Source organism: Lithobates pipiens, unplaced genomic scaffold (assembly GCF_037356315.1).
Source record: "Lithobates pipiens isolate NorthernLeopardFrog02 unplaced genomic scaffold, aLitPip1_a1.2 Scaffold_28, whole genome shotgun sequence".
NCBI classification, from domain to species: domain Eukaryota; kingdom Metazoa; phylum Chordata; class Amphibia; order Anura; family Ranidae; genus Lithobates; species Lithobates pipiens.
The window spans coordinates 65,360,232-65,385,914 of NW_027507789.1; the positions used below are offsets into that span (position 1 = coordinate 65,360,232).

The 25,683-nt window shown below is 44.3% G+C and overlaps 1 protein-coding gene across 5 annotated transcripts in view; it reads left to right on the plus strand.

Moving 5' to 3' along the window:
* Nucleotides 1-738: 738 nt before the first annotated feature.
* The window catches only part of RNF157 (ring finger protein 157), a 116,803-nt gene continuing 91,858 nt past the window's right edge, over nucleotides 739-25,683 (plus strand). For 4 of the 5 annotated variants that reach the window (XM_077459339.1, XM_077459340.1, XM_077459341.1 and 1 more), the window contains exons 1-3: nucleotides 739-885; nucleotides 1,773-1,928; nucleotides 18,211-18,329. In XM_077459339.1, coding sequence (XP_077315465.1) covers nucleotides 1,841-1,928; nucleotides 18,211-18,329 — 207 coding nt within the window. In that variant the 5' untranslated portion in view covers nucleotides 739-885; nucleotides 1,773-1,840. Of the gene's footprint in view, nucleotides 886-1,772; nucleotides 1,929-18,210; nucleotides 18,330-25,683 lie in introns of those variants that run through there. The other variant, XM_077459342.1, reaches the window with a different exon arrangement.

Genomic DNA, 25,683 nt, shown 5'->3' on the forward strand with positions numbered 1-25,683 from the left:
AAGGGAGGCAGATAGAGAAGGAGATAAAGGAAGAAGGGGGGCAGATAGAGGAGGAGATAAAGGAAGAAGGGGGGCAGATAGAGAAGGAGATAAAAGAAGAAGGGGGCAGATAGAGAAGGAGATAAAGGAATAAAAGGGGGGCAGCTAGAGAAGGAGATTAAAAGGAAGAAGGGAGGCAGATAGAGAAGGAGTTACAGTAAGAGGGTGGGAGGGAGGTAGAAGTGGGAGTGCAGATAGAGGAGATAAGGGAAGAATGTGGGGGGGGGGGGAGAAGTGGGTGTGGATAAGTGTGGGGGCAGAGATAGAAGGAGGAGATAAAAGGGGGGAGAAAGACCAGAGATAAAATGAGATATAAGAGAGAGGGGGGAGGGACTGTGGGGAGAAAACAGAGCTGCAGCCTCTCTCCTATGTCTGATTCTAGTATAACACATTTGTAGACCGCTGTACACAGCGCAGATCTTCCACTAGAGGGCGCACAACTGTATCTGCCATTGAACGTACCGGTGACCTTTGGTCGCCATGATTCCCTGCCTTGCTCCGTGTACTATTACCTCAGTCTCTGGGTGATACCAGACCACACCATATTTCCGTGTCACTATAAACATCCCCTCTCCCCTCCTCCTAACCTGAACACTGCACACACAGCTCATACCCCGCCCAGTCTCCTTTCTCCTCCCACCACCTTCCAACCCTTCCCCCCACAGAGCCCTTTAAACACGTGGTTCCCGGGTGAGGAGAGGTAGTTGTCATAGCGATGGTGTCCCCGCCTCCTCCCTCTCTAGTGGCGGAGATAAGCGAGTGGGCGGAGAGTCCAGCGATCCAGTGACGTCACGGATGTGATCTGCAGCTGCTGCAGGGACCGGTGTCTGGGAGAGAAGCGGGCAGGTAACCTCAGCCGGGAGAGGGATCGGGGGATGGGATGTGATCGGGGGTCATCACATGGTGGTGAGAGCAGAGTGCAGGGCATCGCTCGGTGTATGGAGTCTATCATGACACATCCACTACTGCAGTACAGGATTGTGGGGGATTCCTGAGGACTGACAGCTGGCCATGACACTGTCATATGGGCCATAGAATGACATGGATGACATGCAGGGAGAAGTGAGGATCCATGTTGGCTGCAGTGTGATGGAGTGGGTGAAAGTAGTGGGTGAGGTTGGCATACATGGCAGTCTATGAGGGTGACCTAGATAGGAGCAGTGTGGATGTACAGAGTATGGTGACTGGATCTACTAATAAAGGGCAGGATTGGGGTATCCTCAGTCATAATAAGCCATTAGTGTTTCTAATGTCACACAATGAAACTATTTGATAAAAATATTACCCCAGCACTTGCTGTTTACAACTTTCAATGCTGCTCTCTCAGTTCTGCTTCCCTGAACTTCTGGTCTTCACAGGAAAGAGCTGACTGTGGACAGTGCAGTCTGAGGTCAATTTCTTAGTAGAGAGGAGCAGGGGAGTGCCTTTGTATCCTAGGCTGTGTGTTTCTATTGATGCACACAGTGTAGGGAGACACAGCTCTTCATCCCTGCCTGTAATGGTGGCTCCATAGGATGCTGCAAGATAAAGGAGCCACCCTGAAGCAGGAGAACCAGCTTAAACCAGAACATAAAACAAGGATTAAAAGATAAAGGAAGCATCATACCTAGTGATTAAATTGGGTGCTGAATATCTGCTGAAAGGGTGTAATATGACTTTAAGTGTTGCTGTTCCAATACAATGGGGTGTCAGAGTAAGTGAGCGGTGTCGATCACAGTTCCTGTTTGTGTCAGTGATTGACAGGTGAGATGGCTGATCATTACTAGGATCCTGCAGCTTCATCATCATCATCCCCGGGAGGATGGGGGCACTTACAAGCCGGCAACACGCAGGAGTCGAAGAGGTGGACATGCCCTCCAATTCCATCTACAGATACCCCCCGAAATCTGGTGAGTGCTGATTATATATCGTTCCTTAATGATGAACTCAACAGCTAAATACACAGATTAAATACTACATAAGAGTGGTTTTACCTGCCAAAGGATTTGTATTGGTCTATCCAGTCTTGAGATTTACACGGCTATGCCATATTGCACAGCCCTCTTGGGTGGGGGTGGGGGGACCTGATTTTTCTCTGCTGCAATTTAATGTTCACTTACAGTTTCCCTCTTCACCACTGTGACTAGAAAGCAGAAAGGAGGAGCAGCCTTCTGATGAGCTCTTCATCGCTCCACTCTCTCCTCCTGTCAGCATGCCGATTGGCTCCCTTCATCCCAATCAAACTCAGGCACTTACACTATTTGCATTTAAATAAATACATTTCCTTATGTATTCATTACAGAGCTGGATTAATTTGGATTAGTTTCCAACTGTTTGGAGTTCACCTTTAAAGCAGAACTAAATTCATCGATTTAATGGTTTAAAAAAAACAGGGGATTGCCAACTGTCACATTTTATATGTGCTTCAACCAAACTGTCAAACCATCAAATGGCTGGTGTCATAACTGATCACATGTGCAGCACCATGGCAGCTGCAGATCAAACAGGAGCGAAGAGGGCAGTTGCCGTGGCTGAAAAGGATATGAAGGTTTAGTTCCCCTTTAAGTACTGGTTCATACCACAAAAAATGCACTCCAGATCTGTTCTGGATGCGTTTTCTGCATGCACATTTTTAACGCGTTTTTGTCACATTCCAGTGCATTTTTGATGCATTTTACAGTGTGACAGTACAGTCTAGTGCAGGAAAAATGCAGCATGTTGTACTTTTTTTTTTTTTTCTCTGGTACTGACTGCACTGGTGTGAACTAAGCCTTAAGCAGAACTCATAAATGTAATGGTTTCCAAAAACCGTTACATTCAGGGCCAGTTCACACCATAGAGACGTAGTCCCGCTGCATTCCAGATGATTTTCTGCATGTGTGCTTTTCGCGCAGTCCAGTGCATTCCCCCCCCCTTTTTTTTTTATTAACTTTAAATAATAACGTGCATTTTTGGTGCGTTCCAGTGCAGGAAAAATGCAGCATGTTCTACTTTTTTTTTTTTTTTTTTTTCCTGGAACTGCAAGCACTGGTGTGACCTATGCCATTGAAAACCATGTAACCTACTTTCCATGTGTTTTTGATGCAGAAAAAAAATGCACTGGACTGCATGTGATGTGAACTGGCACTGAAGGCATGCCATAAATGACAACTGTCACAGTTGGGTGTGCTGTCAACTGAACTGTCAAGCCATCAAAAGGCAGGTATCATAACTAATCACGTGCAGCACCATGGCAACTGCAGATAAAACAGAGGCCAAGATGGCAGCTTCCTTGGCTGTAAAGGATAGGAGGATTTAGTCCCATTTTAAGACTGTAGACTTAAAGCGGAGGTCCACCCTAAAGTGGACCTTCCGCTCATCGGAACCCTCCCCCCCTCCGGTGCCACAATCGGCACCTTTCAGGGGGGAGGGGGGTGCAGTTACCTGGATAATCCAGGTAACTGCACCCACTTCCGGGATAGCTCTCTGCGGAAAGGGGCGTAACTTACGCCCCTTTCCGCAAGTGCCCGCCCCTTCCCGCAAGTGCCCCGCTGCCTGCTGGGAAACGCACAGATCCCAGAGGCAGCGGGGAGCGTCCTTATTGCGCAGCACGATTCGCGCATGCGCAGTAGGGAACCGGGAAATGAAGCCGAAAGGCTCCATTTCCTGATTCCCATACCCAAGATGGCGGCGGCAGGACCCGACAGGCGACCTAGAGATCGGCTTCGGGTGCCGACATCGCGGGCGCGCTGGACAGGTAAGTGTCACTATTTTAAAAGTCAGCAGCTGCAGTATTTGTAGCTGCTGGCTTTAAAAAAAAAAAAAAAAAAAACGCGGAGTCCCGGTGGACTCCCGCTTTAAAGTGGAGGTCCACCCACCGCTACATATATACAGCTGATGACTTTTAATAATAGGACACTTACCTGTCTTGGAGTCCAGGGTTGTCGCCACCGCAGCTGATGTTTCCATCAGCTGCCGGGTGCTGCTGCCACCACCATTGCCGGTAAGGGAACCCGGTAGTGAAGCATTATGGCTTCACACTGGGTCCCTACTGCGGATGCGCGAGGCACCTGATGCACTCTCCTACTGGCCCGGGGGGGGGGGGGGGGTGGAGGAGGAGAGAAGGAGGGAGCCAAGCCGCTGATGTAATTCGCCATGGCCCGGTCTCCCGCAAGTGGGGACAGGATACCTTTCAAAGATAGGTATCCGCTCCCCCCTCCCCAAATAATAAAATAGAAAAAAAAAATAGACAAATGGGTGGAACTCTGCTTTAATTCACAAAGCTTTAAGAAAGGATAAGGATGTTTATTTTCAGCCATAAGACTGTCATTTTTACAGCTAATAGAATAACTTTTTTTTTTTTTTTTTTAATTTAAGGACCTTTGTCATGATGCAAAGACTTTTTGGGTTGAGCCTTTTGTGTAGATCATGTGCGAGAACTGAAAATGGAATAATTGTGATATAAGCTCAGTTTACAAAGCCAAAACACCAAAATATGGATCCTTAGTTTTAAAAAAGTGACAGTTATTTTCAGCCATGTCCAGTGATATTTCTAAAAATGCCATGGCAGAAAAATATAGCTCCTTATGCTTGTGGGTGAGCTGAACCTTTTTGTTTGTCTTCCATTATTTAAAATTCCATCTACTATGTCCACCTGATTTACTATACACCCAACTTAAAGCGGAACTTAACCCTCCTTTCCAGCCAAGGAAGCTGCTATCTTAGCCTCTCTTTGATCTGTATCTGCAGTGATTCTCCACACGTGATTAAAGAGTAACTCCACTTTTGTTGAGAAAAAAAACATTCCCCTCTGGGTGATCTATGTACATTGCAAGGATTAGAACAACCTTTGTTGCAGATTCCTACCTTTTCGTTATTCTGAAGTAATCCCATTATGTTCTTCTGAGCTGAGTGGGTCTAATGGGAGTGGTTTCATAATTATCTATCAGGTGTGCACCTGCAGAGCACTAATGAGGAGAGCGGCTGGCCCTGCATCCCTTTAGATGTGTTCCTACTGGGAGTGCCTCACCAAAAATTAAAAATTTTTTGTTGCAGGAGATGCCTGAAATCTGACTTGTATCTTAGGCTCCGTTCACACAGGGGGCGACGCGAGGCGACACGACTTGCCGTGCCGCGACCTGACAAGTCGCCCCCGTTCTGTACTACGGAACCGTTCTAAGAGGAGCGACTCGAGTCGCTCCGACTTAGAAAAAAGGTTCCTGTACTACTTTTGGGCGACCTCGGGGCGACTTGCATTGACTTCTATACAGAAGTCATTTGCAAGTCGCCGCTGAGGTCGCGGCAGGTCGCGGCGAGGCAAGTCGTGTCGCCTCGCATCGCCCCCTGTGTGAACCGAGCCTTAGGCATACTTCTGGGAAAATTGGTGAGCCAATCACACAAGTAGGAAATGATGTTTCTGGGGAGTGGTCAGTACACTCTGTGTACAGAAAACTGCAGGTAGCCATATTGCAATGCATTCTCAGAAAAATGATAGTGGCTGCAGATTGAAAAGGAAAGGCCATTTTTAATAACATTTAATTACAGGATGACTTGTGTCACAATTGTATACGCTATATTATTTTTTTTATTTGCTATTTTTTTCCCCCCACGAAAGTGGAGTTACCCTTTAATAATTTGATGGTTTGACAGTTTGGTTAATAGCGCAATCACATGTGACAGTTGGCAATCCCAGCATGCCAGGAATATAACCGCCTTTTTTTTTTTTTTTTTTTTTTTTAAATCTGTGAACTGATTGGTTTAGTTCCGCTTTGAAGTGGAACTAAAGGCAGAGATGCTCACCTTTCCAAAGGTCCCTCTGGCGCTGGCATCTGCTCCTGTATACTGGTTTTCAGGCCTCTTTATTGACCGGCGTGGAATGACATCACTCCTTTGCCTGTGCTAGTCATTCCCAGCTCGCAGGATCAAGCCGGCTGCTTTAATCTGAGCTGTGTATGTGCAGCTCAGTTTATATTCCAGAGATCGCTGTGATCAGGTAGGTAGGTGTAGTTTATTGCTGCAAAGACTTTACAGGTCTCTGCTGCAATAAAAAGCCTTGCTGCTCACAGTGAACTTTAGTTCCGCTTTAAAATTAAAAAGATTACACATTGTGCATGTATGCTGTTGTTTCTTATGATGTAAAGGTGCCATAGGTAAAATGTATAGAGGACTCAAAAGGTTGCATGTAGGCCTTTTATGTATGCAGAATTGTTCAGAAGTGCATATAAATCTCCATAGATGATCCCGTGTACAATTGCAGTGACTGTGCAGCTGAGTACCGTCTCCTCTGACTGCAGTGTCCTTGAATATGGTTACATAAAGAAAGTTTGCACTGGTTAGCCTTCATTCCCTGACAAGCCAATCTTCAGAGCAGGGAGCCTTTCATAGCTGATTGAATAAAGCTGCCCATACTATATAGTCTGATTTATACAATTTTTGTACAATTGCCTTTAGCTTTATAAAGCTGTGTTATACGAAAATCACCCCTTTATAACCCATTTAATTTCCATACAGCCCTTAGGCCATACATAATACAATTTTCTTATTCAATTTTCCTTTTAGATTTACCAAAACCATATAATATGAGGTCAAAACTAAACATTTCCAATCTGTATGCAATCTGGCAGGCCCTTGCACTGCATAGTTGAAAGGTAACTCTAAAGGAAATTGAATAAGAAAAGTGTATAATGTATGGCCATCTTATGGCGTCATTCACATGGGTGCTGAGACTGTTCGGTGTGAATGGGTGGGGTGTGCCCATATATGGTGATAATGGGGGTAAGATTTTGAAGATTTGGTATTTTAAAGAGGAAGTAAACCCTGATGGGTTTACTTCCTCTTTGTCTCCCTGCAAAGGTAAAGCATAATGGACTACTATGCATCGTATAGTAGCCCATTATGTGTCACTTACTTTACACAGGAGGCAGCAAAGTCACCGCTGTCCCCTGTAGCATGGAGCGTCCATCTTCCGGGTATCGTTGCTTCGGCCACTCACAGCGCCGGAGCAGCGATGACATCACTCATGCGCACAGGAGCCGCCACTAACGGCACATCGCCGTTAGCAGCGGTGTGCCTGCGTTCCGCTGTTTACGGCGCATGTGCCATAGACAGCAGTGCCTGTCTTTTTGTAAATATTTCTTGGACCTACAGGTAAGCCTTAATCTAGGCTTACCTGTAGGTCAAAGTGGTTTTGAAGGGTTTACAACCACTTTAACAACGTTATGGATTATACATGTTGTCCCTTAGCTTACAAGTAACATGGTGCAGTCATCATGGATGGCATCCAATACATACAACATATGACTACTTAGTTACCTTATCCTGGGTTTGGTGTGAAACAATTTGGCATTGAACCTAAAGCCTCATACACACGATTGGACTTTGTACAAACTTTCCTGTGTACAAAGGGCGTTTGCCGTAAATTTGTATTGCATACACGCGATCTGACTTTTTAAGCAACAAACACAAACGTAGTGATGTTTCAACGTACTGACGACACTTCAAAAGAGGACGTTCAATTACTCCGGCGCCACCCTTTGGTCAGCTTCCGTATTGTTGTCTGATCTTTTGCATTGGTTCTGAGCATGCTTGTTTGTACTTTGTACAAAAGTCTGATGGTTTTGTGTACACATGATCGGACTTATGTTGTCAAAAAGTTTTTCCGTTCGCACAGCCAGCAAAAGTCAGATGAAAACTGAAAAAGTTTGTCCGATGGAGCGTACACACGGTCGGATGTTGCCTTAAAACGGCTAATTTCCATGTTTTGTTGTCAAAAATTCAGATCATGTGTACGTGCCTTAAGAAGTATGTAAGTTATTGGATGCTGTTTAGGCCTCACATGCTAAGAAAGGTTTATATACATCCATAAAAGGAACATTTTATAGTGTTGCGTTTGTTTGGTTTTTTTTTTTTGTTTGTCTAAAAGCAGAACTTCGGGCACACAGCAATAGAATACAAATCTTGGAGCTGATTTATCTGTTCACCCAGATATGAGAATTGCACAGCCATGAAGCTGATGTACAATAAGGATGAGGTCTGGCGTGTTTGCACACCCCACGTGCAGAGCCTGCCAGGAAGTCTGCATTGCGCTGCGCTAATCACAGGCAGTGAGACATTTCCCGATCTCTGCAGCCACGCATCGGGACAATGTCTCACTGCCTGTGATTAGCGCAGCGCAGTGCCGACTTCCTGGCGAGCTCTGCACATGGGGTGTGCGAACACGCCAGACCTCATCCTTAATCTACAACTCAGTGTAATCTCTTTCCTTGTACTGCAGCCTGCTCAGATCTACAGGACTGGGCGGTATAGGCCTGGTTTGATCCCACCTGCTCATTCAATGGCTACATAGCCATCCCCCATTCAGGCTGTCAATAAACTTTGCTGTTTAGCTGTGCTTAGTTCAACACCTGTTGCCTAATTTCCAGTCCATGTTAGCTCCTGTGGGCTTCTCTAGTTACTGACTTTAGCATGTAGTTGAATACTTTTATGGCCTCTTCCTGTTTCTGAATTTGCCTGTTGTCTTTGTACCATGTTCTGTAGTCAGCTTGCTTTATATACAAGATTACCTGCTACTAAAATCCATCAACTCCTGTGGGGTGCTCAGATGACGATCTGGTGGCATGTATTCACACTCCATCTAATGTGCATATAGCATAGAGGGCCTACTACCCAGTATAGACAGCCTGGTGGCTTTCCTTTTCTCTACTAGAGCAATTAGAGCAATACAGCTAGGCCACCTCTCCCCAGCCTGTGATTGGTCAATGAAGGAGCAGCAGCGGACAGACACGGTCATCTCTTTGCTCTCGCTTCTTGTCTGCATGCTCCTTGATGGATTCCAAGTGCTTAGAGCAGCCATTCTCAACTAGGGTTCCTACAGAGGTTGCTAGGGGTTCCTTGAGCTGTGGCTGATGAACCACTTTTTTTTTCTTTTTTTGGATGATGCCTACAGAGTTCAAGGTTCAACATCACTTAGCAAAGCCAGCAGCATGACACCAAATATCTTTTTAGCTGTCTTTAAGGGTGGAGTTCTGAGCACCACTTTAAGGGGAACATTCTTCCAATTGATCACCAGTATAAGGAGCATTGTTCCTTTTGACCCCTAATTAATTGGTTTTAGTAAGGGTTCCTCGAGACCTGAAAATTATTTTTGGGGTTCCTCTGGCTTAAAAGGTTGAGAAAGTCTGGCTTAGAGAATGAAATCAAGTCAAATTCGGGTGCTTCATTGTATTTAAAAATGCATTTAAAGTGGAATTCCGGCCAAGAACTAACAGAACCTAAATCTGCTCCAACCTCCATTCTAAGCCTGGAATGCTGTGAATCAAAATGCTATGACGAGGGAGAGGAGGGCGGGGCTAAACCACATGATCTGTGTCAATGGACATGGACAAGGCGGCTTGGGAGCAAGCCCACACGGGTGTCCCCATTTCTTTCTATCTATCCTGTGAAAGGAAAGATCTGTATAATTGCCTATTCTTAGGGTGCTCCAGTTTGGTCACATGATCGTGTCCCAGCACCAGCTACAGTGTAGGATGGACAGCTGAAAACAGCTGCCCCATAGTAAGCCTATGGGTGATATCATTGCATAGGCTCTGCACATGTTGTCGGTGGTCTCTCCTCCATAGGAAAGCTGGCCACTGAAGAGATCATGGGACCAAACCAGATCGCCCTCAGCATAGGTAAGTATACACTTCTTTCCTTTACATAGTAGATAGGATAGGCTTATTTGATTTTTACTTCTACTTTAAGGAGGAACTTCAAATCCCACCCAGTCCAGGGTTAACAGTGACCATAACCCCCTCCCACCTTGTCTACTCAGCAATTTCAGCATTGTCGTCATGTGATCTGTCAAATGCCGCTGCGTGCCAGATTCCACACTGCCATCATTTTTGCTGACTTTATAAGAAGGCTGGATGTCTCCACCTGGGTTATAGCAGCCCGCCCCCTGATGACCTTGATCCAGCCATGTGCACGAGAGCAGTGGTTCTTGTCACTGTCTCCCTCCTCGCTAGGCAGATTAAAAGCAGCAGGATCCTTGGCTCCTGCTGCTGTCAAACAAATGCTGTGACAAGGGAGCGGAGGGCAGGGCCGAACCTGCCTGGTCTGTGTCAATGGACGCAGACAGGGCAGCTCGGGAGCAAGCCCGCACGAGTACCCCCATAGGCAACAACTTTCTAGGTGCGTGGAGCACTGGCGGGGGACCCCAAAATAAACCATTGCCCAGAGCAAGTAAGTATAACATGTTTTATTTTTAATTAAAAAAAAAATGAAGATTTAATGTTACTCTATTCTTGGTTCACCCTCATGCTACTGCATAGTCTTGTATCTTTCATTAGTGCAGTTTTCATGCTTTCATTGAATTTTGCTTTTGACAATGGCTAGCAATATCTGCTGTAAAGGAATTGTTGCTAGAAAGAAGAGACAGTTTTAAGCGAAAAAAGCACCAAAGCATGTTTGTGTAGTTCCAGAAGACGCACCCACACCTTTTCACAAATCACACTGCACTATGTTGCAATGATGTGAACAGGTACTATAGAGAATAATGTGATTTCTATTGTCGTGCATTTCAGTGCGCCGGCTAGCATAAATGGGGGCACCGCAGAGCGGGGTGACACAGAAATAGGGGGCCTTTTTCGCTCACAGGGAGCTGTATTGTCCAAGGATCTGGAATATGTTGTGGCTATATATGAATCAGGAGCCACATTTAAGGCTTTAGATGGCGCTTTCCACTTAAAATTCACAGACCTTGTTTGGTAATCCACCACATATGTCTCCTTGCGATCACCAGGCCAATTGAATGGGTAATCCCCTGTTCCTCTGATATTATTGATACCACTGCTGGCAGTGCTTCATCTATTTTTTTTCTAAGTTGTATGGTGGAACATTTCACGTCACGTGTAAGACAAAAATTATCATTGCATAAACTCTTTAATTTAATATCCTTGACGTCGGTGCTTGAACCAGAAACGCGTTGGGTACTTGAAATCATTATATACCAGAGAGTGACAAAAGGGTGGCTGATGCTGACCCCATAACATTCCCACCCTGTGAAAGACTGGACTATCTTGGTACCGATAAAACACAACATGCATATTGTATAAAAAAGGATTTATTGCAAGTAGACAAAAATATTGTATACATTTAAAAGTTAAAAAAACAGAAGCTCAGGATTCCCCCAAGGGATATCTGTTATTACAAGTTTTACAATGACCTTCATCTCGAATAGTTTTGCGGTATTACTGCTTCCTCAGGAGGACCAATCTATGAAACTATTAATCCAGTAAAAAAACAAACAAAATAGAATAAAATTCAACAATCGTAATGCAGCATATATAAAGAGGTATTCGTAATAATGAAGTAGCTTACCCAATGAATAGGTGGTCTTGTGCGGCATCAAGTTGCCCAAATAGTCTCCCCCGTACCAGACATGGGGGGATTATGCGGGAAAACGTTAGATAAAAGGCATAATATAGGTGAGGGGCCTAATAAATTGACTTGTTTGAAGTTAAGGAAATTAATACGGATCACTGAGAGAGAGGGGGAGAGGGAGGGAGGGAGAGAGAGAGGGGGGGGGGGGAGTGACGGGGAGAAGAGGGAGGGGAGCAAAGAAAAAGGAAGGAGAAGATGGAAAAAGAGGGGGGTGGAAAGGGAAAAGAGGGGGAGGGGGGGGAGAAAGAGGGGAGAGAAACCAAGAGGGGAAAGGTTAGGGAGAATGGAAGGTGGGCAAAGTAGGGATGGAAAAAGGGAAGGAAACAAGGGACAAGAGGGAAGGTGACCGAGGCCCTAAATTAGTGGATCAATAAGCGTAGTGTCTTCTTTTTTTTTTTTTCTGTCTTTTTAACTATTGCTCATCGTATGATCGAACAATTTTATTAATATTTAATAAATTACATTTTTGCATGTTCATTTGTGTGGTTGCTGCCTATAAAGTCCCAACGAAGGGGGAATCTTTTTATTTATTTTTTTTAATTTTTTTTCTTGATAGACAATTAGGGATGTGGCAACAATACACTGATCTGACATGGTGAAACCCTCTTTTTTTGCTATAAATGGGGGCTTAAGAACCGTTCGTATAATAATAATTATATTTTAATAACTGGATCTGCAAATTAAACTTTAAGATCCTGTTCAGTTTGCTAATTTTCCCATCTAGTGTGTTTTATTTTATTTATTTTTTTGATTTATTGCTCTTGTGAATCCGATTGTAGGGATAGCATTTTAAGGAGTTAATCCCCCTGGTAGAGAATTCCCGAGCGGTGGTGGGAGCAGCGTGTGGTTGCAGGAATAGTAGCGTGTGACAGTTGATGTGATGGAGGGAGAGGCTAGAAGTGATCAGCGTGTCTGCATACTGTGTGACTGCATTAGCCTGCTGCATCAGCCCTGCAGAGTGTCGTACAGGGGCAGTCATCTCCGCAGCGCCGGTGTCATTTAATCAGTGTCTGCTGAGCGCATGCTGTCATTTCACATGAGCTGCCAGTTCAGTTTACTCTCCGTACACCGTGGTCAGGGACATAGAGTGTTTTCAGATTTATGTCACGGAGGCTGGCAGTACATGTGCTGTACTTGAATAGTATGTCCTGTGAAAGGTCACCACATATTAGGTTGTGTGGTCTTCATTACAAAGTAGTCATAAAGCTTATATATTAAAAAAAAAAAAAAATCGTGTTAACTGCGTATTTGATGGTAATAAAGGGACTAGAAAGGCCATGGGAGTCTGAGATCTCCTTAGAGAAGACCCTCATGTGTCACGGCCTATTCAGGTTAGTTCTATCCCCATGTTTTCTGAAGGCCTCATCCTCCCATGCACCTCTACCTCTGCTCTTTAATAATGCACACTATCCAGAAAGCAGTGTATATGAATAATGCATTGTGCAGAGAAAGGCCTTGGATTTTTATGAGTGTTAAATTGTTTTATGCCAGCCGTTAACCCTTTCCGTATGAAAGTCTGTTCTGGTCCAGCATCGGCAGCGCAGGAAGGGGCTTGGCGGTCTGTGGTTACTTCACGATTAATGTAATCTACATAAGTAGCGCACTCATGGAGCAGACGGTGAATTATGATTAATGCATTCTGGAGGTTAGATGCCTGACAGGTCTTGCAGCATGGATTATTCATAAGAGTTCTTTGTCAGCACTTCGTTTTTCCAAAATAACTTTTCTTCTCGGTGACTGTCCCTGAATATATCACAGAATGTAGGAGACTGCAGCTGGATGGGAGAAACAAATTGGAACACTCAAAGATCTAGTTTTTTTTATTTTTTTACCCAAACTTGGGAAGTTTTATATGTGTATGATTCGCATCGTTTATCTTAGCCATTGGTGGCCAGTGGGAAGGGTGTTCCTTGCGTTGGTGGCCAGTGGGAAGGGTGTTCCTTGCGTTGGTGGCCAGTGGGAAGGGTGTTCCTTGCGTTGGTGGCCAGTGGGAAGGGTGTTCCTTGCGTTGGTGGCCAGTGGGAAGGGTGTTCCTTGCGTTGGTGGCCAGTGGGAAGGGTGCTCCTTGCGTTGGTGGCCAGTGGGAAGGGTGCTCCTTGCGTTGGTGGCCAGTGGGAAGGGTGCTCCTTGCATCAGATTGGTGGTCAACGTTAAGGGTGCTCCTTGCATCAGATTGGTGGTCAACGTTAAGGGTGCTCCTTGCATCAGATTGGTGGTCAACGTTAAGAGTGCTCCTTGCATTGGTGATGGTGGTCTGTGGAAGAAAGATCTTTGGAGTCCGTGGATAGTTATCTGAAACGCAACATTTTCTCATTGCTCAAGGAGCTCCTAGCAAGCTTAGGGGAAGCCTAGTTAAAGTGATGCTAAACCCAGGAACCTGCAATAACTATATCTGGTCTCCCACAGTACACAGAACATGTCAATGTAATATTGACATAAACACACACACACACACACACACACACACACACACACACACACACACACACACACACACGTTGGACTTGTGTCTTTTTTTTTTCAACCTTACCAACTATTTAACTATATGTAACTATGGAAATGCAATTATTTTAATAAATATAAACTGCTAAATACCTTTTCTCATCAGCGGTTAGAGCAGTCTTGTGACATCTATCAGTGCCTGGTTAAAGCTTGTAGGAGGTGTTTTCATTCTCCTCTGACTGTCCTATAAGGCTGCAGGACCCCTGACTTTCTATCTGGACAGTACTGATTGGCCCTGTGCTGATCACATGCACCCTCCCAAGAAAAAAAATAAAAAACCTCTCTAGCAATACACACCAAACTGAGCATGCGCAGAGTGACTCCAAAGGCTCTGTTATCAGGAGATGAATTGGGGACTTTGGAAGAGGGGAAGGATCATAGAAGACAGGATCAAACTGCCTTTTTACAGTGTGGATTATTAACCCCTTAGGTTCCACAGTGAGTATAACAAGCATACTTTGCTGCATATACAGACTGATATTACCGTTGTGGGTTTTAAGAAAGGCTTTTCTAAGGGGTCAGTTTAGCACAGTGGTTTAGTTGTTAGCACTTGATTAAAGTGGTTGTAAACTCTTACAAACCACTTTGACCTACAGGTAAGCCTAGATTAAGGCTTACCTGTAGGTCCAAGAAATATCTCCTAAACCTATATGGTTTAGGAGATATTTGCCCGAAAACAGGCACCGCTGTCTACGGCGCATGCACCGTAGACAGCGGTGCGCAGGCGCACTGAGCGCGGCATTCTCAACGACGGAGCTGCCGCACGTGTCGGCTCCCGTGCGCATGTGCGGGAGTGACGTCATCGCGGCTTCGCCGAATGACAGCGGCGGAGCTGCGAGACCCCACCAAGAAGATGGATGCGGCGGACTACAGGGGACAGCGGTGACTTCGCTGGCTCCTGTGTCAGGTAAGTATGCATAGTAGTCCATTATGCTTTGCCTTTGCAGGGAATGAAAGAGGAAGTAAACTCATCAGGGTTTACTTCCTCTTTAAATTCAAGTTAGGAGTTAGAACCCTGTCTGCCTGGAGATTTGATGTTCTTGTGTTTGTGTGGATTTCCTCTATAACATAAGGGGGAGTTTTTCTGTTGCAGCAGGGGAAAGCTAAGGCAGGGCTGACAATACTGCATGGAATGTTTGTTACAGCCTGCCAATGGTAGGAGTTGGGGGGGGGGGGGGGGGGGGGGGTTATTATTGCAGCCTCTGCCTGCCACTGACCAATTCAGGAAGGCTGAGAGCTGCCATGAAATACAGAAGTCACCCCCTTGAATGGTTGAAAAATCTCCATAATAAATACAATAAAAAAACAAACAAAAAAAAACTATTGTGCCTTTTTTTTTTTTCTTCTGCCCCTCCTCTCTCCTTGTCTATTCTTAGAATGCATGTAACTGTATTCTGTTACTAATTTACAATTCTGTGAAGGGGCGTTTAAATGACACGATCGCTTCTTTCTGTGAGTGTCGCTGCTCTCATAGCTACAGCACAAAGTACAGCGCTGCATCCAGGACAATGTATGAATTGCACTGCAAGTAGAAGCAATCTGCATGGTTTACTCACCTGTCTGGAAGTAACATTTTTTTTTTTACACTTAAAGGGTAACTCCATGTTCATAGGGGGGCGGGATAGAAAATAAAGAAAAAATATAGCGTACACAATTGCAACACAAATCATATGGTAATTGAATATTTAAAAATTTCCATTTCAATCTGCAGCCTCTGTAATTTTCTGAAAATACAATGCAATATGGCTACCTGGAGGTGTTCTGTACACAGAATTAGGGGTTGACTGTTTTTTTTCAGGGCCGATAGCTGATAACAGGTGTCGATATTCTGTACACCGCTGTCTCCTGCCAACCAGATGCGGCGCGTCGCTTGCCGCTGTCTCCTGCCAACCAGATGCGGCGCGTCGCTTGCCGCTGTCTCCTGCCAACCAGATGCGGCGCGTCGCTTGCCGCTGTCTCCTGCCAACCAGATGCAGCGCGTCGCTTGCCGCTGTCTCCTGCCAACCAGATGCGGCGCGTCGCTTGCCGCTGTCTCCTGCCAACCAGATGCGGCGCGTCGCTTGCCGCTGTCTCCTTCCAACCAGATGCGGCGCGACGCTTGCCGCTGTCTCCTTCCAACCAGATGCGGCGCGTCGCTTGCCGCTGTCTCCTGCCAACCAGATGCGGCGCGTCGCTTGCCGCTGTCTCCTGCCAACCAGATGCAGCGCGACGCTTGCCGCTGTCTCCTTCCAACCAGATGCAGCGCGTCGCTTGCCGCTGTCTCCTGCCATCCATATGCAGTTTGTCAGGAACTAACAAAACCTAAACCTGCTCCGACCCTCATTCTAAAGCTGCATACACACTATACAGCTTTCGTCGATTTTTTTATTTATTTATTTATTTATTTTTTTTCTTTAAATTTACCAAAACCATATAATATGAGGCCAAACCTAAACACTTTCAATGTGTATGCAATCAGGTAGGCCCTTGTACTACGTAGTTGAAGGTAAATCTAAAGGAAATCTAACAACAAAAGTTGTAGTGTGTAACGATCCAGCTTAAAGTGGTTGTAAACCCTATTTTTTTTTTTTTTTTTTTTTTTAAACTTTATGCTACAGGTAAGCTTATATTAAGGCTTACCTGTAGCTAACAGGATATCTCCTGCACGTGCCGATGACATCGGCACATGCGCACTAGAGCAAACTGATGCGATGGCACCTATGTGCCGCTGCATCAGTCTGCATGCCATTAATAATGTCTCCCGCCCGCGCATGTGCGGGAGTGACGTCATTGCAGATCTGGCCAATCACAGCGCCGGAGCTGTGATACCCGGAAGTAACTCCGGGACGACATGCCAGAGGGGGAGAAGAGGACGGCTTCGGGGGCTTCAATCCTGAGGTAATACATAATGAGCTAGTAAGCTATGCCTACAAGCTCATTATGCTTTTGTCTTTTAAGGTTGTGTGTGTGGGGTTTTTTTTTTATTTATTTATTTATTTATTTTTTTTTTAACCACTTGCTTACTGGGCACTTAAACCCCCCCTCCTATCCAGACCAATTTTCAGCTTTCAGTGCTGATCCACTTTGAATGATAATTGCGCGGTCATACAACACTGTACCCAAATGAATTTTTTTTATTGGTATTTGATCATCTGTGCGTGCACAGGGGAGGCCATCATATGATGGCCTCCCGAGAATTCAAATCCGCGCTGTGTCATCCAGGATGAGTTTACTTACCTTGTCCCCCTGGATCCAGTGATGTCTCCCCGCACTGTGTGCGGCTCGCCCTCCGCTCGATTCATCACGTCGCTGGGCTCCGTTCCCTGCGAGCGTTGCGACGCGCCAAATTCAAAAAGTAAAACACACACATATTACATACAGTATAATGTAATCTTACAGATTACATTGCTGTATGTAATTATTGCACATCCCCTTTGTCCCTAGTGGTCTGCCCAGTGTCCTGCATGCAGTTTTATATTATAAAAACTGTTCTTTATGCCTGGAAACTGGAGATTGTCCATAGCAACCAAAACTGTCCCTTTACATCAAAAATGGTTTTAGACCAGCTAGAAAACAGCGATAATAAATTAGAATCACTCGCAGAATTGAGGGATAGCGATTTGTGGGGAGATCTGTCATCAAATACTGAAAAGTAATGACAGTGACAATTCTGCAACTGAGCAAATTTCAGTGTTTTTTGATTACATTTTTGAATAATTTTTATTATTATTTGGTATAATTATTTCTAATTATTTATTATATTATAATTTTATGATTTAATTTTTCAAACTTTATCATACCCTGGATGTCTGCTAGACTCTGGTTTGGACAGATTTAAGTGAGTTATTCCTAAGAATTACAGGACTACAATATAAAACGCCAAATTTCCATGCAAAATAATGGCACCGCTTTCAGCACCTAAAATCAGAACTAATCATATCGTCAGGGAGGTTCACATGTGAACTACATCCATAGGAAACCATCTGTACATTTTTATGGAGAGGGCAAAGTCTCTAAACTCAACTGCCTAGAAACTACTGTAAATGGCCCCATGTACATGTACTGATAAGATAACAGAGGAGAGTTCAGGAGCAGATGGAAAAAAATGCCCAACTGCTCCTAAACATCCGTTTACCAGCAGCATTGTACATGAGGCCTTAGGTTGTAAGCTCCTTGAGAGCAGGGACTGATGTCAGTATAGAATGTAAGTTGTTGGTGGTATATAAAGATCTGTAATAAATACATTCATGAGATCTACAATCTGATTTCCTAATCTCAGGCCTTCTCATTTTCACTGCTTTTCTCTCCTAGGCAGTTACTTTGCCAGCCACTTTATCATGGGTGGAGAGAAGTTCGAATCCAGCCATCCAGAGGGCTACCTGTTTGGGGAGAACAGTGACCTGAACTTCCTGGGCAGCCGCCCTGTCACGGTAATGTACATACATGTGTGCCGTTGGTTCAGAATCCTTCCTTTAGTGTGTACATCTGTGTAACTAACAGATCTTCAGCACGTAAATTGTTTCATGCAATAAGCACATACACGTTTTTATCCCCTTTGATTGACACGCCAAGTGATTTCACACCTCCGCTCACTGTGCCCATACTGTGCTCCCTCCCTCCTGTGCCAGCCTGTGTTTTTCGGGGGCATATTGGGATACCACCGCCTTCTTGGCGGAGGGACGGAGCGCAGTGCTCACACGTGTATGGCTAATCCCACACACACATGTTTCATTAACCCTCGCTGCTACTACTGCACATGGAGGTGTTTAAATCATCATTTTATTAATTTTTTTACTGCCCAGGATCTTTGAATTCAATAATACATCACATCCTGCCTGCACACAGCTCGTAATGTCATATGTGTGTTCTTGCTGAAATGGTGTTACTATCCCTCTGTAGACACAATCTGCTTACCTCTTGCTGTCACATACAATTAACCCCTGCTGCCTTGATTACAGCTATTGCTGATAATTCATTGGTGCACAGTGTTAACCCAATTATGGCCTGCAGGGTTGCTAACTCATCTGTAATAAGACTTGATGAAATATGCATGTTCCTGGCACTGGTCCATCTCCAGCATCTCTGTGTGAACAGGTTGACATTTTGATATAGAATCTTCTTCTTCTATTTATTTTTTATTTATTTTTTTTGAGCAGTAAGATGTATTTTGCGCATAGCTTTGTTAATTTTTTTTTTATTTTTTTTAACAAACGAAGTAGGTGATATACTTTCTCTTAATTAGTAAGGCCTACTAGGTCGCAAAATTCAGGTGTTTATGGAATTGTTGCTATAGTACATTGGTGAAGGCTGCACATTGGCCTTATTTATTAAACTGTTGTTTCTTTGCTATCATTGGCGGTTTTTAAAAATGTACAGGGTTATGGTGGTTGTACATTTTAAAGTAGTACAGCTCGCTTGCAGAGAAATGCATTGCATTGTCATGAACTAGTACTTACCTTGTTTATCGGTGTATCACATGGTTGCGTGTTATACGCCGATCCCCAGCTGATTTTGAGCCTCTGGGGGCTTTCAGCCTTTCTCGGCCGAGATACACGGGAAATCCGCCTTTGTATCTCCGGCACCGTTTTTAAACGCCAAAGCCGAAAATGACACTGACAAGGCTGCATTGACGGGCATTTAAATGTAAGTTTGTTTGTTTTTTTTGTTTTTTTCCCTTAAAATTCCCTCTTAAATATTGGGGTGCGTGTTATACACCGGCAGGTGTTATACGCAGATAAATACAGTATTTGTTTTATTTCATACATTTCATTTCATTTCAAGACCCCTTCATACATGCGCTGACATTGCATGCATTTTTGTACTTTCTGGCACGTTGCCTTAATGCAGTCCATTCATTTTGAATGCTGGCAGCGCACCTCTGTGCACCTAAGGCACACTATTGCAAATTGGATGCAGATTTTTGATGCACCCAATTCGTATGTCAGGAGATTGTTACCGGCTCTCTATGAAACTGATTCACACATCTCTGGAGCGGCTCCTGTGCAAATTACACAGGAGTCTTGTGTGTCTTCTGGTCCATTTTTAGGTCCGAAAAAATTCGGAATTAAATTGGACCTGAAATGTTGAACAGGGATGCATCGGACCCCTGCTGTGAGCCGCTCCATGCTGCAGTGTGAACCCGGACTGAAACAGTACCTGCAGCACTTGGTATGTGTTGTGGTGTGTGATAGAGCAGGTATGTTGATGGCTATTACATGTATACATTGGGGTGCCTTTCTTAATGGAATGTACTCCTCATTTACATGTGTTGCAGTAACACAGTGAGGCTCAGTTTACATATGACCCGCATGCAGCTTACAGTAGGGGTCTGGTGTGTGCTGATTCACTATTTCAGGTTCGATTTCAGCCCAAATTATGGGCTTAAAGCGGGGTTCCACCCTAAAGTGGAACTTCCGCTGATCGGAACCCTCCCCCCCTCGGGTGTCACAATTGGCACCTTTCAGGGGGGAGGGGGGTGGAGATACCTGTCAAAGACAGGTATTTACACCCACTTCCGGGCATAGACTCCCGTGGGAGTCTATGCCTCTCCCTGTCCTGCCGCGCTGTCTGCTGGGACACAAACGGGTCCCAGAGACAGCGCGGACAATTCCTATTGCGCTGCGCCACTCGCGCATGCGCAGTAGGGAACCAGGAAGTGAAGCCGCTTCACTTCCTGATTCCCTCACCTAGAATGGTGGCGGCAGCAGCCGAGAGCCGAGCGATCGATCGGCCTCCCTCGGCTGCCGGCATCGCTGGACCCTGGGACAGGTGAGTGTCCATTTATTAAAAGTCAGCAGCTGTAGTATTTTTATAGCTGCTGGCTTTTAATATTTTTTTTTTTCCCCAGTACAGTCCCGCTTTAATTCGAACCTGAAATGGACCAAAAGACGCTCAGAATCTCCTGCGGAGATATGTGAACCGGCTCCATAAAGAGCTGGCCAAAATCTCTTGCTATTCCAAATTGAATGCGGGGGAGATGCATCCAATTCGCAGTGGTGTGAACCCAGCCTAAAATGTGCATTTCACCACAAGTTACTACAACCTACAGAACATATGTGACTCCATTCTCACCCCGCAGCCCACCTTGTTTACATGAGCTGTGTGTCGGAATGTCCTGGCCCATAGTTCATTGGAGTTAAAAAAAAAAAAAAAAACTCCAAAGATTGCAAGTCCTGAGTTTGGCTAGAGAATAGTTCGAAGGTCTCTCAATATCATCTCTTCTCTTGATGTTGAAGTCAAGTTGCTACTCCATAAATCAAAAGTAAAACATAGTTTGGGCTTTAGGTTAGAATGGAGATTCTGGTAGCTTTAGAATTTGCATCTTATCAATCAGTTCATTTCTATCTCTTTAATTTTATAAAACGCGTTAATTATTGGGAGGTAGTGTTGGTGGTGTACAGTACATAACAAGACAATTTTTTGACCTCATGTATGATAAATGCATTTTTTATCTTTATCCTGGCTTATTAAAAGGACAATAGAAATAGTTTGGTCAATCTAGAACCATTTTGGAAACCAGGTCAATCAGCATCTGAAGAAGTACCTGTAGGTCATGTTGGATTTTCATGAATAGTTGCTATTGTTATCTGGATATTAGGTCAACAGCGTTGTCTGCCCATTGATTACATAGATGTAGAGCCTTGGCAAGTACAAGCATAAATGTTTTATATATCAATAGTTGTAAAGAATAATTTATAATGGTCGGCTCTTGTGACTGTGGTCTTTTGTTTACGGACTTCCTAATTAGTAAGCAACAAGCCATTCATTGACTCTCCCAATGCTGTTCTTCACCGCACTGCCAGCATGAGCCATATCCATGTCTAAGGCCCCGTTCACACCTATGCGAATTAGATGTGGCTTACGCCGCATCCAGTTTGCAGGATGTTTCAAAATACATTCATTTTAATGAGGCTGGTTCACACATCTGCGGTGCATTCGCACTCCGCATTGCACAAAAAACGTGTGTGTTTTCTAGGCAGTGCGGTCTGGCTCAGGTGCGAGTTCAGGCCCATTATCTTCTATGGGCACGCATCTGATTCGCAGATTGTTCCGTTGTGAACAGGATAAAATATTGATGCAATCCTGAGCTGATACTGATCAAAAACTGACATGAAACGCTGAACAACTGAATTTTCTCTTCGCAGGGAAACCTGAGCTTCAATTCGCACTGCACATGTGTGAACCCAGGCTAAAGGTGGAAATATAGGGATAGCAATTTGTGACCAATTTAGATAACAAACAAGCAGTCCATCATTGCTTGAAATATTGAAAGATGTACACTTTACTTCACATCTCACTTGTAATCGACTGAAAATATCAATTGAATATATGTTCTAGATGCAGTAATATGATCTAGATCAGTGGGGGCGAACCTTGGCACCCCAGATGTTTTGAAACGACATTTCCCATGATGCTCATGCACTCTGCAGTGTAGTTGAGCATCATGGGAAATGTAGTTCCAAAACATCTGGGGTGCCAAGGTTCGCCATCACAGATCTAAATGATGTAAGAAATTGAAGTTAGCATTGGTTTTCCTCCATGCTCTCAGATATTTGTTCAATTGATCAGAAGTAATCATCAAAACTCCACCATCCATATATAAAACCCCCTTTTCTGAACATCCACCATACATATACCCACTGCACATGCACCTCCTTTTTTCTTACTATCCAATGCATTTGCAGTGCCCCTTCTTTCAACACCGTGCCAGCAGCCCTCTTCTCCAACCACCCGCTACATCATCCCTTCTTTCAGTGACCACCCTTTTCTGCACCACCTTATTTTCAGGCCCCACTGTAGCTTCAGCCTCCTCCTTTCACCCACCAATGCAGAATATCACCTTCTCTCCCCCCACCCACCACACTTGCAGCTCTCCTCTCAGCACTGCACTATTACCCCTCTCAATCAGCACACTCCCCAGCATTATCAACCAACCCACCTTCTGCATTCTCTGGCACCCTCCCCACTGCATGATCAAGTAAACACCTCTCCTGCATTGGGTCCCTGGACCCAAGGAATATGAACTTCCCTTTCTATCACACCTGAAGCACCCCCTTCTCACAACAAACAGAGTGCCTGGACCCTCTCTTCTCTCAAGACCCTCCATGCCTCTACCTCATTTCTCTCACTGCCAACTAAGCCCGCACCCCCCTTCTCTCATCACCATATGCGCCTTTCTCCCCATCTCATAGCGCCCACCTCACTTTCGCATTCCTTCTTTCAGCACCCAACGTGCCTGCACAAATGTTCCACATTCCTAATACTAATACATGTGTTAAGCCCCACCCTAGCAGGTGTACAAATATCACAACTATATTAAAATATTAACACAAATATAAAGTGCTTCAGTGCTTTGAAAATGTATTCATACCTCTTGAAATTGTCCACAACCAAAAACGTAAGGGCATTGGCCGTAAGTTTGTATTGCATACACACGATCAGACTTTTTAGGCAACAAACACGAACGTAGTGACGTTTCAACATACTGACGACACTTCAAAGGAGGACATTCAATTACTCCAGAGCCACCTTTGGTCAACTTCTGTATTGTTGTCTGATCTTTTGTATTGGTTCTGAGCATGCTTGTTTGTACTTTGTACAAAAGTCCGATGGTATTGTGTACACACGATCGGACTTTGCTCCATCGGACTTATGTTGTCAAAAAGTTTGTCCGTTCGCACAGCCAACAAAAGTCTGATGAAAAAGTTTGTCCGATGGAGCGTACACACGGTCGGATGTTGCCTCAAAACAGCTAATTTGCATGTTTGTTGTCAAAAAGTCCTATCGTGTGTATGGGCCTTTAGTCGTGCACTTCACAAATCTGCCCTTTATGGAAGAATGGCAAGAAGAAAGCCATTGTTGAAAGAAATCCATAAGAATCCCATTTGCAGTTTGTGAGAAGCCAATATAATAAAATATATAATTTTGTCTGTTCTAATGTTTCTCTGTACATATCAGCATGGTATAGAAGCACAATACTTATAAGACAGTGCCCCTGTCGGACTGGCATATGAAATGTGACCATATGCTGCTGTCTATGTTCATTTTTTTCAGGGCACAAAACAAAGCCAACACATCCCAGTGTCTCCATGTGTATTGATTGCTTTGATGTCCCAGATCTAAAAAGTTGCAAAAGTCACACATTTTTATTTAAATGGTAACACCGTAGATAAGCCATGGGTAAGCATCAGGCCAGGATAAAAGGCACGAGAGGCAGATAAGTATTGGAGCTTCTGGACTAACCTGAATGATCTGTAAACATATTATACATATAAGGACAAGTACTGCAAGATTCTTTGCTGTTTTTGGTTTGTTGGTTGAGGCTGACCTGAATTGTGAGCTCCCTCGCCTGTGCCTGGAGCAACATTCTTCCTTCTCCAATGCTTTTATAGCTTACAGTCATAAAACTTATTTCCTTTATTATAGGGTTTAGCTGCTTTGCATTAGTGACTTTGTTGCTAACAAAAAAAAAAAAAAAAAAAAAAAAAAACACCCAGCCTGAGCCCATGAAAGAAATGTACTTAAACTGATGAGTTTTTTTTTTTTTTTTTGCCCCTTCTGAGTTGCACCTACTGAAAAATCTTCAGTATCTGCTACTTCCATTTTATTTTTTTCAGATGCCATGCCCCTGCTATGCTCTGTTGTTGCACTCATTGGCCACTATGACAGAGCTGGAGTAACACAGCATCTGGTGGTATAACACAGGGGTTGACAAATTTTTGCTTTGGATCTAGGAGCCAGCCAAAAAAAGTTAAAAACAGTCTTTTTTTTTTTTTTTTTTTTTTATTTTTTTTTTTTTTATTATTTGTTAGCCACTTGCCTAGTGGGCACCTTTACCCTTTTCCTGCCCAGTCCATATTTCAGCTTTAAGCGCTGTCACAATTTGAATGACAATTGCTCTTCACTGGTCTCACGATTCAATTCGATTACAATTATCATGTCAAAGATTTGATTCGATTTCTCGATGCAGCATGATTACTGCCCATGGTTTTCATCGGTGCGGCCTCATCAGTGGGCATTAGTGCAGCCTCATCAGTGCACCCTTATCAGTGCCCATCAATGCAGTCCAATTTCCCATCATTGGATCCGGGCAAGGAGGCGGGACTTTGTTACAATGGCCCCTAGGTGTTTCAGATCCAAGGCCAGTGTTACAGCAGGAGATCTCCCACTGTGTGGGATCACACACATTTAGGCATTGAGAGGAGGGAGAGGAGGACTCTGACAGGGGCTGATGATGTCTTTGATGCAATGCCATTCTCTGCATTGATGCAGAATCGTTTAAGGCTAATTGCAATGCATTGATTATTTTCAACACCCCTACTGTACCCATATGAAATTGCTATAATTTTTTTTTCACACACATAGAGCTTTCTTTTGGTGGCATTGAATCACCAGTGGGTATATGTTTTGCTAAATGAAAAAACGAAAAAAAAAAGTACATTTTGAAGAAAAAAAACACCCTTTTTTTTTTTCATAATTGTTATAACATTTTCCAAATAATCACATGGTAAAAGGCCGTGTATCTTGATCTGTTCGCCCAATGCACACCCTGGGGACAGGGTTGTGGGAGGACATCAATAGACCCCCTCCCAGAATCAGACAACTGCGCTGTCACTGTCTTCCAGCTATAGAACAGTCAGCAAGTGGAAGGCGGATGCGGACAGCTGACAAAAACCCAGGCACCAGGATGCAATTTCTAATTGCCATGGTGACTTGGCGCCTGGAATTTGTTGAGCCCTGGTGTAACACCACACCTGGATGTATCGAATGCTGATGATGCTCTGA